This window comes from Nuphar pumila, chromosome 10 (assembly GCF_984573655.1).
Source record: "Nuphar pumila chromosome 10, dmNupPumi1.hap1.1, whole genome shotgun sequence".
Lineage (NCBI taxonomy): Eukaryota > Viridiplantae > Streptophyta > Magnoliopsida > Nymphaeales > Nymphaeaceae > Nuphar > Nuphar pumila.
The window spans coordinates 105,211,205-105,225,948 of NC_143258.1; the positions used below are offsets into that span (position 1 = coordinate 105,211,205).

Genomic DNA, 14,744 nt, shown 5'->3' on the forward strand with positions numbered 1-14,744 from the left:
TTGAACATGCAACGTCCCAACACAAGGTGGTGTGCACTAGCTGCTCCTACCATATAAGCGGAGCCCTTTTCGTCCTTGGGAAGCAAACGCGTATTGTGGGGTCCTCTAGCTAGGAAAAGTTGGTGCCCATGTGGGGACACATTGCTTCATTTGTGCCCCCACACAAAAGGCACCTTCCCATGCCACACAAACAAACCCTAATAATAGAGGCAAACATGGCTTTGGATATGGACCCAACTCTAGCTAGGATTATGTGACCTATGCAATTATTTGTTGTTCTTTAGCTTCAATAATATTAAAGATAAAAAAGGCAATGAACCCAATTTGTTCAACAAACATAACCAACATCAATCCAAAACCACATTTATTAAACCCTTTGTTTAACAAATTTTGGTGGGTTCATACTTCACAAGATGCTCTTGATTATCCAAATTCTTTACATTTATGTCATTGTAGTAACCACCACTTGAGGGCTCAGCCATTAAGACTTGGTTAGATTAGAGAGATCCTAAAACCTTCTCCTCCTTCGGACCCTTACCAGTTATTCAACCACCTATATACCAGTGGGTTTCGAACTTGCAACGTCCTATCACATCTAGTTTCTGTTTAGCAAAACTCCAACTAAAAAATTAAATAATGACTCCGATTAACATTATCTCTTTCAGCAATTAAACACTATACAAAACAACGGGCGGGGGGCTCCACGTGGTTGGTAGGAGCTGTCGGTGCAAGTCTCCTTGTGGTGGGACGTTGCAGGTTCAAAACCCAGTGTGGTATGTAGAGTGATAACTGGTGGGTCTACCTAACCCAGCTTACCTTTAAAAAAACAAATAAAACAAGCACTATACAAATATTTACTCTGATTAGCAAAACTCCATCTAAAACTCATCAAAACTTTGACACCCAAATGAAGCTCCATCTTTTTAAGAATTCAAAAAAAAAAAACTCGTTGATTCAAGAAAAATGGTATGTGCAAGAAAAAATTGTATTTAAAAATTTATTTTTTAAAAGTAAAACACGGATCCAATTTTATTTAATTTTGGATTCATATCATGTGGAGCCTTGGATATGAAACCCCAAGTTACCATACCCAACTTGATTTTAAGAGAAAAAACTCTTTTGTTCTTTCTAATAATAAGAAAAACCTATTAAGTGTATCAAACTGTAACAAGTGGGTTCTAAACCACATAGACCATCTTGGACACTAAAGGGTTTGTTTGACTCCGCATCCAGTGCATTGTGTAAAACGTCGCGGATGCATGGGATGTCGTTGCAATCAAACGCAGGATGTGCGAATGTGCTGTTTCATGCCTCTGAGTCCCGCGAAAGAGTGTCTTTTTTGTTCCTACTCAAGACAGTGTGTCTTGGATAAGAACAGAACAGCTTGGACACGCAGTCAAACGATCCCTAAAACCCCATGATATCTCCCTCTTCTTATAACTCCGTACTCATTAGATTGACTTGTGAGAGACCCGAGGGGTTTGGCGTAGTGGAATGGGGCTTAGGCTGTTAAACAGACAGTCTAGGTTCAAATCCCATGAGCGTCACCCTCTTGCATAAGTCGAAGCTTGGTGATTCTCTAGGGTCAAGAGGTAAGCCTTTGAAGTTTTACGTCAACACGGACGGATACCCTAATACGGCAGGCTGAGCCAGGGCGGTTAGGTCTGTTTCTTCGAGTAAATCTTTAAAAAAAAAAAGGTGAAAAAAAACAAAAAAGGAGAGTTTGGTTCTATTTTTCCAGGTGCCAAAAGTACCCCTAATCACTGCCCGTATTTTATACCTGAGATTGCCGTTTTGAACTTATGTGACTAGGGGTGGCAAAATCTGACCCGACCCGCCAACCGGCTTCTTAGCGAGGTTAGGGTTTGGCTTAAACGGTTCATGTTATAAATGGGTCGACCCGCCTAACCCATTTATTAAACAGGTCGTGTTCGTGTTAGGGGTATGCTAACCCGCCAACCCGTTTGACCCGTTTAATAAACGGGTTAGGCGGGCGGGTCAACCCGCAACTCGCAACCCGAGTCTCTCAAAATACACAAACACAAATCCTATTATGGTATTTGGGTCCCATCACCAAGACCGGCAGGTTCCTGAGCAAGATTTCGGTAGATAACAGCCTCGACGAAACCCTAATCCCCCACCCGAAACTGACAACGACGTGCTTCTTCACCAGAAAGGCGCTCTTCATGCGGATCTTGACACCAGAGAATAGGTCGTTGATCACGCCGGCAAATGATCTCGATGCCACCATCTATTCATTGCGCTGCTCGGCCGCGACCACTCCTCCGTTCTCGCAGAACCCTAGCCGAAGACGATCGGCCGATCCTCCGTCGTCGTTCTCCTCCAAGAGGCCATTTACTTCCAAACCCTCGCCCATCTTCCAATCAAAGAAGGCACCAGGATCATCGGAGAATCCGATCGGCGACGATCTAGCCGCCTTTTTGATGGAGAAATCACCGGCCCGAGGGTTGAACCGAACGAAGAACTTGGGGTCGCGGCCGCTGCGGAGGAAGTCGAACTCGGCGCTCATGGAGAGCGGGGAGGCAGCGGGGGAGCCGAAGGGGCCGATGCCGGTCTTGACGATGAGGTGAAAGGCGTTGGAGGGGTCATTGGGGCGGTACGAGAGACGGACGAAGGGACCGACGTCGAAGGCGGTTGCGAGGCTCATGCAGAGCTTAGTGGCGGAATCTCTGATCGAGACCCGTTTATTAAACAGGTTAACCGTGTCATGTCGGGTTACCCGTTTAATAAATGGGTCGTGTTCGTGTTTGCCACATCCGACCCATTTAATAAAGTGTTGAGGTATGCTGACCCGTCAACCCATCGACCCGACCCGACCCGATTGCCACCCACCGAGTAACTCTGAGGGTAATTTAGTCATCCAAAAGAAGGAACTCACGGGACGTTCGCATTCACAGTAGTCAAAGATTAATTTTGTCCACGACCGAAACCGGTCGAGGGCATTCTCGTGAAGTGGCATCCTGTTATTTATGGTAATGCTGACGAATAATTTGGTAAACTCGGCCAGTCGCATTCTTTTTTCTGGCGATTAGGTGAGCGAAGTGGGATACGTGTCCATCAACGACAGGCTACACGTATGTCATGCTTGTGTGAGCCTGTGAGGACTCGAAACCGCTAGTCTTTCGTGTGGCACGTGCTTCAGCCCACGAATGAAATAATGACATGGATTGAAATGCCTAAAATACCCCTGTTTTTATCCGCATATTTCTTAGATGCTTTATTTTTTACTAAAAAACACCCATGTTTCTTTTTCCCCACCTAACCTCCAGAAAGCGACAAAAAGGGTCATTAATTTGACTTTTACTTCACCTAAAAAGTAAACAAGATGATGGCCTGACCTGACATTGACTTTAGCTATAGAGGGTGTTATTGTCATTTTTTTGGTCTAAGCACTTTGTCGTCTTGCGGAAGGCAATGACGGTCCATGGCATATCGGCCCTGTATCGTTTCGACAACGATTCAGGTGAATCGAACGATACCGATACTCAAGTGAATCGTTCCGAATGGGCAAAATATTACATGTAAATTAAAACGAGACACGTGTTAAATCTATTAAAATAGTATTAAAATAATGTTAATTATTTTTTACATCTATTAAAAATAGACGATTCAAGGTGAAGCGTATCGATTTTATAACGATCAGATACGTATCGGAAGATATAGACCGATACGCACCGATACTGACAACATTAGGGCGTAAAAGCAAAGGGTCATACTCGGCAACAGACTCAAAATTAAGGGCAATATAGTAATTTATGGAATCCGGATGGCGTCATTAGCGTCCTGAAGTAGAACGGATAGAGTGTCGTCTAGCGCAAAGACCATGTGTCCATATTTCCACGTGGCAGAACACGTTGGATTTTATTATCCTATTCGGGTAGGCCACGTCGGACTCGTGGCCCACGTCATCTCCTACCGGTTCATTATAAGGGCGAGGCATCGGACGGTGAAGAGGGCGACGAGGAAGTCCGGAGCTCACCGGAAATAAAAATTTTCGACGACAAAGAAGAGTGGAGGAAACTTGGGATTTTGTTAAACACAGTGCCGGAAAACCACTGGATTTATGGATTTCCTGAGAATCAGGCCGTTTTCCGGTGATGCCGTACGCCCTGCGAGCGGGAGAAGGGCGTAGGGGTTGTTCACTCTGCCTTTAAATCTATGCGATGAGAGAGAGAGAGAGATCACGTAAATTTATCAGATTGAAGATCACGCTCTCTGATTCCGTTTGTCTTTGACGCGAGTGTTCTGTCCTCTTCATTTCTTCACTTTCTTTCCCGTCGGGTTGCTTAGTTCTTTGATCGCGGCGGGTTTTAAGGTTTTGGGCGGAATATTAATGGTCCTGACAGAGTTCAGGTTTTTGAATACTCGGGAAAGGACTAAATAAGGGGAACGAAGTGCAAGGGAAAAAAAGCCCGCCTCTTTGATCACACATTTTCATCTTCTTTTCGTGATCCTTGATCAAGCAAATCGAGGTTTTTAGGGGGGTACTTTGAATGAGTTCTTAAAGGGGAAACTGATCGATCTTTCTAAAATCCATCAGTTTCTCGCCTTCCGCGTTTCCACATTTTCGGAAGTTCTCTGCTTGCAATTTCACGTTCAGAAATTCAGATCGTCGCTTTCATCACCCGAACTTCGGGGATTTTTATCGTATTTTGTCGTCATTTTTTGTGTTAATGAACGTTTTGGCGATTCTTGCGTTTCGCCCTCGTTCCGAGCTTTCGTCCCCGTCCTTACCATCGAAAGGCTATTAAAATCGTATTTTTCATGTCTGAGATCATGTTTCTGCTTCACGCCTCTTGAATTTGTATATGCCTTAATCTGTTTCCTTGTTCCAAAAGGGGGTTTTCTTGAGTTTTCTTCATCGCTTTCTTCCCCAGGAAGCTTCCGGCAAGTAGCTTCCTTTTCCTTCCCTTCGACGCCTCTGTGTGCAAAAAATGGAGGCCTAGGATTCTGACAGGGTCGCTCACGATGAAGATCCAGCCGATCGCCGATTCCGGCACCCCGAAGCCGATCAAGAGCGATGTCGTCGGGCCAAAGCCGGCGGCGAAGTCGCTGCTCAAGCGGATGCTGGAGCGGCAATTCCCGAGCGTCCTGAGGAACTCCTCGTCGGAGAGGGCCGGGGAGACCCAGAGCGGGGTCGACATCGAGCCCAGCTCGGTTTGCCTCGCCAAGATGGTCCAGAACTTCATGGAGGATACCGATAAGCAGACCAAGTGCGGGCGCTCCCGCTGTAATTGCTTCAACGGAAATAGCAGCGACAGCTCCGACGACGATCAATACGCCGGAGACTCGTCCCTCTCCTCCGGCGAAGCCTCGGAGATCCTCAAGGTAGTAAAAAATTCAGTTTTTTTAGAAAATGGATAATTTTTTTTTATCCAGGACGATTTTGTGCCTGGATACATTGAGCCCTTGTTTTTTTCCTTTTTAATTTTTGATTTGCCGTTTTCCTTTATTTAGTTTTTGTGTGTATGGTTATTTCCGTAGAGTTTGGTTCCGTGTGCGAGCGTGGCGGAGAAGAACCTTCTGGCAGATACTGCGAAGCTAGTGGAGTCGAGGGGTAAGAGTTGCAGAAAGAACGTCTCGCTGAGAGCGTTCGTTGCAGAGGGTCTCCTCGCCCTGGGCTACGACGCCTCCGTCTGTAGATCGAAATGGGAGCAATCCCCCTCTCACCCCGCCGGTAATCTCCCCAAACTTTTCCGTTCCTTTTTGTTCGGGATTTTCTTAGCTTCTTCGTTTTAGTTGTTGATTTCTTCTTTTTTCTTTTAATAAAGGGGAATACGAATACATCGACGTGATCTTGACCTCGGCCGAAGGAGGGTCGGATCGGCTGATCGTCGACGTCGATTTCAAATCGGAGTTCGAGATCGCTCGGTCGACGAGCCACTACCGGGCTGTGCTCCAGTCCCTGCCGTCCATCTTCGTCGGGAAACCGGACCGGCTCCAGCAGATCGTCTCCCTCGTCACGGAGGCCGCGAGGCAATCGCTGAAGAAGAAGGGGCTCCATTTCCCTCCCTGGCGGAAACCCGAGTACATGCGCGCCAAGTGGCTCTCTCCTTACGAAAGGACGAAGGTGAACGAAGAGGAGGGGGAGGAGAAGAGGAAGGGTGCCACCGCCACTGTCACCTCCGATCTTTCCCTCATTGCCGTGAAACCCACCGGCCTTTCCACCACCAGTTTTTCCGGCGAGTTCGAGTTGCGTTTTAGTGGCAGCCACGGCGACGGCAAGGACGGCAACGGTGGTGGTGGCGGCCAGGTGAGGGTGGTGGTGGTGACGGAGTGGACGCCGCCGGCTATCAAACCGAAGAGTACCCACAAGGAGGGCAAGATCGTCACAGGTTTAGCCTCCGTTCTCCGAGAGAAACCCTAATCAAACCGAGACAAAAAAAAGAAAAAAGTAGTATAAAAAAAAAAAACTAATACCGATCGTCTTTCTCTTTGTTTTTTTTTTTTTCCAATTTTCCCTTCTTTCCCTTCCCCCCCCCCCCCCGCCCCTTTTCCATCCCCGTTTTTGAAGGGCATGTATTTAGTTAGATAGAGAGACCAACAGAGGAAAGAAAAACCGAAAAAAGAGAAAAAAAATTGGAGGCAGTAATAATTCTCACTTGTTTCGTCTATAGATGGCAAGCAGTAAAACATGGATGAATTTGATATAATAGTAATTTTGTTGTTTATTTTTTCTATTTTGTCTCCAGAGAGAGAGAGATGTGAGTTTCTTTCTGATCTTTTTCTAAAAAGAAATCGTGTTCAGTATATATATAAATATTCTTCCTTGCTTTTGGTGAGAAGACTGTTCTTGGATGTGAGGGTTCCTTCTGTTCCTTTTGAAAAAGGTTTGTGTTTTTAATATATATTCTTCCTTGCTTTTGGAGAGAACTGCAGAGGGGGTTCTCTTTTTCCACAGGCCGCGTCTTTTTGGGTATTCTTTTCTTCTGCCATCATAAAACAAACGATCACAATTACATCAAAGTTTCTGATCTTTACTCTTTTTCAGAGAACGGAGGATTTTTTTTTGAGTCTCATTTTCTTTATTTTTTTTAGTTTTTTTTTTTTCTTGCATCAGAATCTCTCCCTCTGCCGCGGTTTGACGATGGGAACGAACGGGTAGCAGTTTTCGTTACCAAATGACCAAAATACCCTCATCTTCTTCAATGGAACGCGTAGTGTCAAGTGATAAGTGAAGTGGGACAAACAGATGTGTCGCGAAACGTCTTAGGGGTATATTAGTAATTTGGAATTATGAGTGACAGATTAAGTAAAGGAAGGTGTTTTTAAACATGTGAAGACCTTATCCATTCCTTCGGGAACAGGGTCGACGATGGGGGCAGTTTCGTAAAATGTGAGAGTGGTTTATTTATCCTTTTTCTTGTTTGGATCGTACGCGTATTAATGGATAATAAAAAAAATCTGAACTGGTTGGAAGTTGGAACCATTGAAATAGCGTGACCTTCCCAACGCTCAACTGGGGATGTGTACGAGTCGTTGCCGACCCGAAATTGTATCCGACTCTCGATTTAGTATGGGTCATGGACTCGAAATCTATTGATTCTTTTGAGAAAAATAAAACCCATCAGGTCAGACCCAAGCTCAACCTGGATATCTTTGACCTTCCAAAACTGATCTATATTCACATCTTTGTCACAAATTTCGTAATTTTATCGTGATATTTCAGTGATATTGTCCCTCACGATGGAGCAAGTATTTTTAGATTGTTTTTGTATCATTTTTTATTGTGATATTAACACTGTAAAAATATGCTATAACATTCTTATAATTTTTTTACTTATATATATATATATATATACATGAAAATGGAAACCTACAAAATACAAACCTATCGGTATTTTTTTTAATTTCTCACTCCATAGATGCGTTCAGCATGATTGATTTACTAGAAAACGACAATTGAATCATGCATTTTGGATGGAAAAATAGTATTTGAAGCCTCAAAAAATTATGAAGATTGTAGCATGTTGATTATTGAAACCTTATAAAACCCTATCCATGCATCGGAATCAAATGTTCCAAGAAGTGATTCCTATAGAAACAAGCATATAGATCACATATGTTCAGAATTTCAAAAAAAATACCAGAAATTCATGAAAATCTACTATCATGTTTTATTTAGTAGGTTTTTATTTCTCATATATATATATATATATATATGCTGATGATATCTTCTCGAAATTTTCATGAGAAAAGTAAAAATTTCAAAATATTAGCAGTCTTTCCCAAGAACCAGATTTATGACATTCATTTGGATATATACTGGATCCAGCAACATGTTTTGAACCGATTCTTATTGAAGTTGGGAATTAGGACCGATTTTGCATCCATAATCCATTCCCCCAAGCCCATCCCATATGTGGTTTCCGGGTCGTCCATGGATTTTGCTTGACAGGATTTGGGTTTTCCTTTCCCAGGAATGGACCTACCCGTTCCAATCAGAACTTTTGCAAGTCACATCCAGGTTCAACACAACCTGACCCTACACATTACCTGTGTTGCAGGCCTGAATGTGGATTATGTAAGGCCAAATACATCCTATTTGGTTCTAGAACCGATTTTGGATCCAAATTCATATCTAGGGAAGACAGCCAGATGGTGGGGTCTACCTGGGTTCAGGTCGGATTGGAGATGTCCATGGTCCTGCTAGGAACGGGTCCGTAGTCGGGCGGTTCATAACTCTTGAATTGACTCAGCCGTGGCTTGGAACATTGACTAAATCTGATGGGTCAAAAGCCTTACCTTGCCAAGGTAATAAAGCTCTTGGTCAGAGGTTTGGCTGGTCAAACACTGGGGCTTTGAATAAAATAGTAGAGTTGACCGAGTTAAGTGGGTTGAAGCTTAGGCTAAAAGGCTGACCAAGTAACTCTCGCCCAGTAAAAAAACTAAAAAAAAAAGTGATTATTTGCTTGTATGAAAGTACCATAAATTTTATTTCTTAAAAATTATTAATATTTTTATTTCATTATTGTTGTTTATATTTTGGATTTTATATATGCCAACAGTTTCTCAAGATTTTCTCATAAACTTATTTTTTAATCTATCTTGAGATTTTCCCTCACCAACTAAATCCTGGTACTAATATTTGTGGCTTTAGCCAATTGGAAAATAGGCAGCTACCTACCACTTTTCTGGCCTACCGTGAAAAAATAGGTGTTTTAAAGTTGTTTTTCGCAAATCTGAACCTGCATATGTGTTGGGCATGACCCATCTATTAGAAAACTGCACTTTGAACATGTTTCAAAATAACATGATTTTTTAAGTATTGAATATTTATGAACCTGCAATTTTTAAACCTTATAAAAAAATAATTTAGGAAAATATAAAAAAAAAACTTCAAAAGCTTTAATAAGCTGATGGTAGGCTAAAAAAGTCGTAGGCAGCTACTACCTGCCGCAACCAGACGTGCACTAACAGCTCCTACCAACCACTCGGAAGCATGCCCTAGCAAATATTTAAATGCTCTACCAACGGGGGCTCGGTTTGTGTGGTAGGAGCTGTTATTGTACATCACCATGTGTTGGGATGTTGCAAGTTCAAAACCCAATGATATATGTTGTGTACCTGGTGAGGGTCAGCCTAACCGCATCTTGCTTTTCAAAAAAAAACATATTCAAGTGCTCTAGAGTGTGGTTGCTTTTTGTGCGTGGGTGGTGTAACGGACTCACTTGCGAATAGTGACCGTGTCTAGGACCAATAAATAAATGGGCTGGGTCTAGGTTAGGCTAAGTTGTGTCCGATCCTTGTGTTGATCTACAATGGTCAAGGGTATACTTAGCCGGATCAACCAAGCTGGGCTCACGGAGAACGTGGACGTGCCAAAGCCAAGTGATCAAGCCTCTGCCACTTTTGACCAAGTGATCTTGTGTTTCCCTATATACTGACTTGACTAAGATAATACAATTAAGAAAGAGAGACTATATAGGCTGTCAATGGGTTGGATCTATGTTGGATATCTGTCTCTGCCGGAATACGTACTGCAAGATATGGGTATAAATGTATTGATCCAAATGTTATTTGAGTGAAACCATATCCAAATTGGGTCAGGTTTGTGCTGTACTTTGGTTAAATATCTGACCCGAAAGTGATCACTTTTTAATGGGAACCGTTGAATATCAAAGCCTACTATAAGCAATCCAATATTTTCAAAAGTAGTTGAAGGGCTAGGCTTCTATTGTTGGGGGAAGAACTGAGGAAGCAATAAATTGATCTATCTGGACCAATCCCTATCCCAAGTATGGCAATGTATTTCTAAGTAAAATAATGCATATTTTAACTTTTTTTTAAATAATATGTGCTGAATCTGGATTTGGATCTCTCAACTTGAGGCAATCCAAACCCATGCACTGACCCAACTCTTGGCAGCGGCAGTTCCGTTTGTCACAATTGCAGATTTGATGCAATATTTTCAATGTCAATTAATTTGCCACCAAAATCAGTATATTTTCCAAAACTAACGGATATTGAAAATATTGTGTTTTTCATGCGTTAATATCACGTTAAAAACAATTTTCAGATTTTATTTATTATTTGTAGGTTTACTATAGTCTATATATAACAACTTTTTTGCTGAATAAGTAAATAGGTTTTAAAAAGATATCGTAGACGCGCAGGTATCATGAAAGGACGATAATGTGCATGAAACTCATAAATATATGCGTATATTTTATTACTATGAATGCACAACGCCAATTGATAAAAGTAAATTTAGAAAGGTTGTATTTATTTATGGAGTGATTGGTGGCTGCTCACACGTTAGGTGCTAAATGAACGTTCAGTTTTTTTTCATTTTATTTTTAAATTTTGGCTGTTTACTTTACTTTATAGTGATCAGCTCTTAAGTGTTTGATTCCAATGCACGGGTGGGTTTTTATAAGGTTTAAAAAAACGGTCCAAAATCTTTGTAAATTTTGTAGGCTTCAAATATCATTTTTTTCATTGAAAACACATGATCTAGGTGTGGATTCCTCATAAATCGATCATGACTGACACATTTACCCATTTAGCATGTATCATTTCGCATCTAATCTGGGAGCAGGTACCAGTTTCTCTTTATTTATGTATTCATCGCCAGTCACTAGAATATGAGAACTAAAGTGTGAACCACCATTTTCATGAAATTTTTTTCTTTTCTCTTAAATCTAACCATAAAGATGTGATCTATAGGATTGGTTTTATAAGAACCCGCACTTGAATCATCTGATTTTTATGCATAAACAAGATTGTTTTTAAGATATTAAAATCAATAGCTCATAATCTTCATAAATATTCAAGCATTCAAAAATCACATTTTCAGAGAAAGTATTGGATCCAATGGTTGATTCCTAGCAAATTCACCATGCCAAGCACATCCACATGGTTGGATTTACAAAAAAAGTGTTGAAAATGCCTATATTTTTAGTTCTCATATTCTAGTTATTATATTTCAGTTCTCATATTCTAGTGACTATATATATATAGGCGGGAGCAGAGCCAGGGATCTAAACTAAGTGTCTAAACTTTCAAAAAAATTATATTTAACATTTCTCTCTATCAGTAGGTGAGGCAAAACTCAAACTGCTAGTGGAAATATTTCTTGCTCGCATGCATCTTGGTCAAGAAAGTTTTTTTCATAAGAGACACTTCCTCAAATTCATTCTCATTCATTATCTGTCTTTTTGTTATCAATATACAACTTGATCCATAACATTTTTTTAATCTCTTGATTTCCTCCTGCAATTGGGATACAATAAAATAAAAGTCTGGGTTTCTACATGTTAGGCCAATTTCTCAAGAGAGAAGCTGAGGCAATTGACCAAAATTGCAAAAAATCTCTGAACCATCAAACTGACAATTCCTAAGCTGCATTAGGCTCTCAGTTTTCTATATAATAAAATGCTCCATTTATCCATGTATTGCATTGCAGTAATAGACCACAATATTTGGCTATTTATCATCTAGTCCAGAGATTAGTAAATTGTCAACTTAGTTGAGATTCCTATTCAGATGAAAAGAAAAACACACCGAGCTCAAAAGTTCTTTTCGCAAAGTTTTCATATGCTTTTTTTTTCTTTGTGCTTTACGTGACTTAATGCTCTAAAAAGCATTCTGTTGCAAAACACAACAATTATGCTTCTCTTAATCATGGCATGTGGCCTTCCCATCTTAAGTGAGAATGACAGTATTCCAAAAACTTTCACTTCATTCTCTTCTCTCCAACAATTAAGAAACTAATTACAACCGCGACCAAATAACAAACTAAGTAGTAAAAATCAATTAACAATAAAAGGGAGAACAGAAAAAGCAGAAGGGAAACCCCCAACCTATTCCCTTTGGAATCAGTAAACATAAAAGAAACTTCCCTTCAACAGTAAGCCCATACACATAGACCTAATCCTATCATCACCTTCAGAAACACCTAACACAAAAATACAAGCAGTAATTAACAACACCCACAACCCAAAATCCGATTAAACTCAAAAAACATGAATTACATTTATGGGAGGCACAGAAAATTTCTCCTTGATGATCTTCAGAACAACAGTATATGAGAAAAAGAAAAAAAAACACATCACAAACAAATGACTATGATTCAACTTCTTAGAGAGAGAGAGACAGGGTCGGGAATGGACTATGCTTAAAAGCATCAGGTCCGGGTGGTGCCCACCCTAACCCAACCTTTCACATGTCAAAAATTCTCCGCCAGTGTATATAGGGTTAAAGTTTGCTACAATTGTTTGTTACAAACGATTTAGCAAAATTCAAAAAAAAATTCCCTTGGTCCAAACGTCTCCATTATTGTGATTTAGATGCTGTTTTTGGTGACAATCATCTTTTGAATGGCTGGAGTCCGACCTGTTTACAAGTATTCTTGGTAATGCAAAAAATCAATGGTTGCAAATGTACTGATTTTTTTCCAACTCAAATAAACATGTTTTTTCATAAAAAAAATATGATCCACAGGTTAGATTGAGTCAAAACAGCTTGTATCATGAGATTCCAACTAAATTGGACAAATATATATATATATATATATATAGAGAGAGAGAGAGAGAGAGAGAGATTCCATTATGAAATCGAATTCAGAACAAAAATTGGATTTACATACCGTTTTAAGTTAAGACAGCCATGACAAAACTCAATTGTTTGATTTTTCTTTTTTTCCTGATGACAGGAGAAACCATTGCTTTAGTTTTGAGATCTCATAATGGGACTAAAAGGTGCCACAGTGGCCGTGGCCCTGTTTCGATGTTCGCAATATAAAACTCATGGCCGGAACATTTTTTTTTGATGAGGAACCCTCCCCAAAGCGAGAAAAACCCCAGATGAGGCCCCATGACTACCTTGCCTTCAGTGTCAAGCTACGGACACTCCCCACCTGGAATCGTCATCAGTCTAGGTCAGCCCAAGCATATTGCTTTGGATCAAGGTTTCCAAGACCAACTACTATTGGAAATAAATCTGTATTAATCAGTCTTGAACTTTGTAAGATTGTTATGATTGTGAATAAATAAAACTGAATTGTCTTTTCTCTACAAAAAAAATATTAATAATAAATCTGATTTTTTTATTGCAATCTAAAAACAGAAAATGACCGCGACAAAAATGATGCATTTTTTGAAATGCCCTATAACTTTTTAACCTGATGTCCAAATTTACAAATTTTTTACTATAAAATAATGTTTACCCTTTGCACAAACGAATTTCCTCAAGACATGCAAACTTCATGAATTTTCTCTCAAATATATGAATTTTCTCCTAAATATATGAATGTTATCCAACACATTTGTGAATGGTCTGTTTGTGTCCCTTGTGAGATTTTATTAAAAGGAGGCTCACACATTTTGAGGACACTCACAACTATGAGTTGTGAAGGTCCCCAAAATGTATACCTTTAGATATGCAAACTTTAGATATTTATATGAAGGTAGAAATCAAGTTCTACACTCCAACCGTTCACACATTTTGAAAACTTTTGCAACTGCATGGTTGCTAATATCGTACTGTATTTGTTAATAGAGGGCCTTGTGCTTGGTATTTGGAAAAGTGTCGCTAAAGGTAAAAAAACCTTTACGCTAAAAATAAAAAACCTTTAGTGGCACTCTAAAGGTAAAAAGGCCCTAGTGGTGCTTCAAAAGCGCCACTAAAGCCTTTAAGAGAAAATTCGCATATTCATATATTTAAAAAAAAAACACATTCTTATGTTTGGGAGAAAATTTACATGTTCTTATATTTGAGAGAAAATTCACAAATGTAGGAGAAATTCACATATTTGAATATTTGTGTGGAAATTTGCATATCTAAAAGAAATTTGCTTGTGTGAAGGATAAAAAGGTCTTTTTACAATAAGAAAGTTGTGAATTTAGACATCAGGCGGATTTCAAAATTTGTAGGGCATTTTGAAAAATGCATCATTTTTGGCATACAAGTACGGTCATTTTCCATATTTTATATGCATTTCAATAAAAATAAATTTCTGAAATTATCCAGGTGCAGGTTTGAGATTCCATTTTTGTGACCCTACAAAACCCGAACTTGAACATGGTTATTAAATTATATGGGCCCTCGGAACATGGCTGAATCTTATCGGGCTTGGGATCCAGTAGACAGCCCAAAACCCAGCCCATCTCAGGTCAGGTACTAGACCCCATGCCCACGTACTCATATATGTAATGTGAAATCTGACTGGTCTTGGTCCAATATTCATCTAGGTCAAATGGTATCCGGACTGGTTGTGCCCA

The 14,744-nt window shown here is 40.3% G+C and overlaps 1 protein-coding gene across 1 annotated transcript; it reads left to right on the forward strand.

Moving 5' to 3' along the window:
* Window positions 1–3,967: 3,967 nt before the first annotated feature.
* LOC149827761 (uncharacterized) lies at window positions 3,968–6,699 on the forward strand. The gene is made up of 3 exons (XM_090018242.1): window positions 3,968–5,349; window positions 5,506–5,698; window positions 5,793–6,699. Exons 1-3 carry the CDS (start codon window positions 4,990–4,992, stop codon window positions 6,386–6,388), a joined length of 1,149 nt encoding a protein of 382 aa, XP_089874368.1. The 5' UTR covers window positions 3,968–4,989; the 3' UTR covers window positions 6,389–6,699.
* Window positions 6,700–14,744: the final 8,045 nt, after the last annotated feature.

What these genes read in the sequence shown, in the direction of transcription:
- LOC149827761 (XM_090018242.1), top strand. Translation starts at nt 4,990, where the DNA reads ATGAAGATCCAGCCGATCGCCGATTCCGGCACCCCGAAGCCGATCAAG. An exon ending in AAGCCTCGGAGATCCTCAAG is followed by an intron (nt 5,350 to 5,505) that starts GTAGTAAAAAAT and finishes TTATTTCCGTAG; the next exon opens with AGTTTGGTTCCGTGTGCGAG. An exon ending in ATCCCCCTCTCACCCCGCCG is followed by an intron (nt 5,699 to 5,792) that starts GTAATCTCCCCA and finishes CTTTTAATAAAG; the next exon opens with GGGAATACGAATACATCGAC.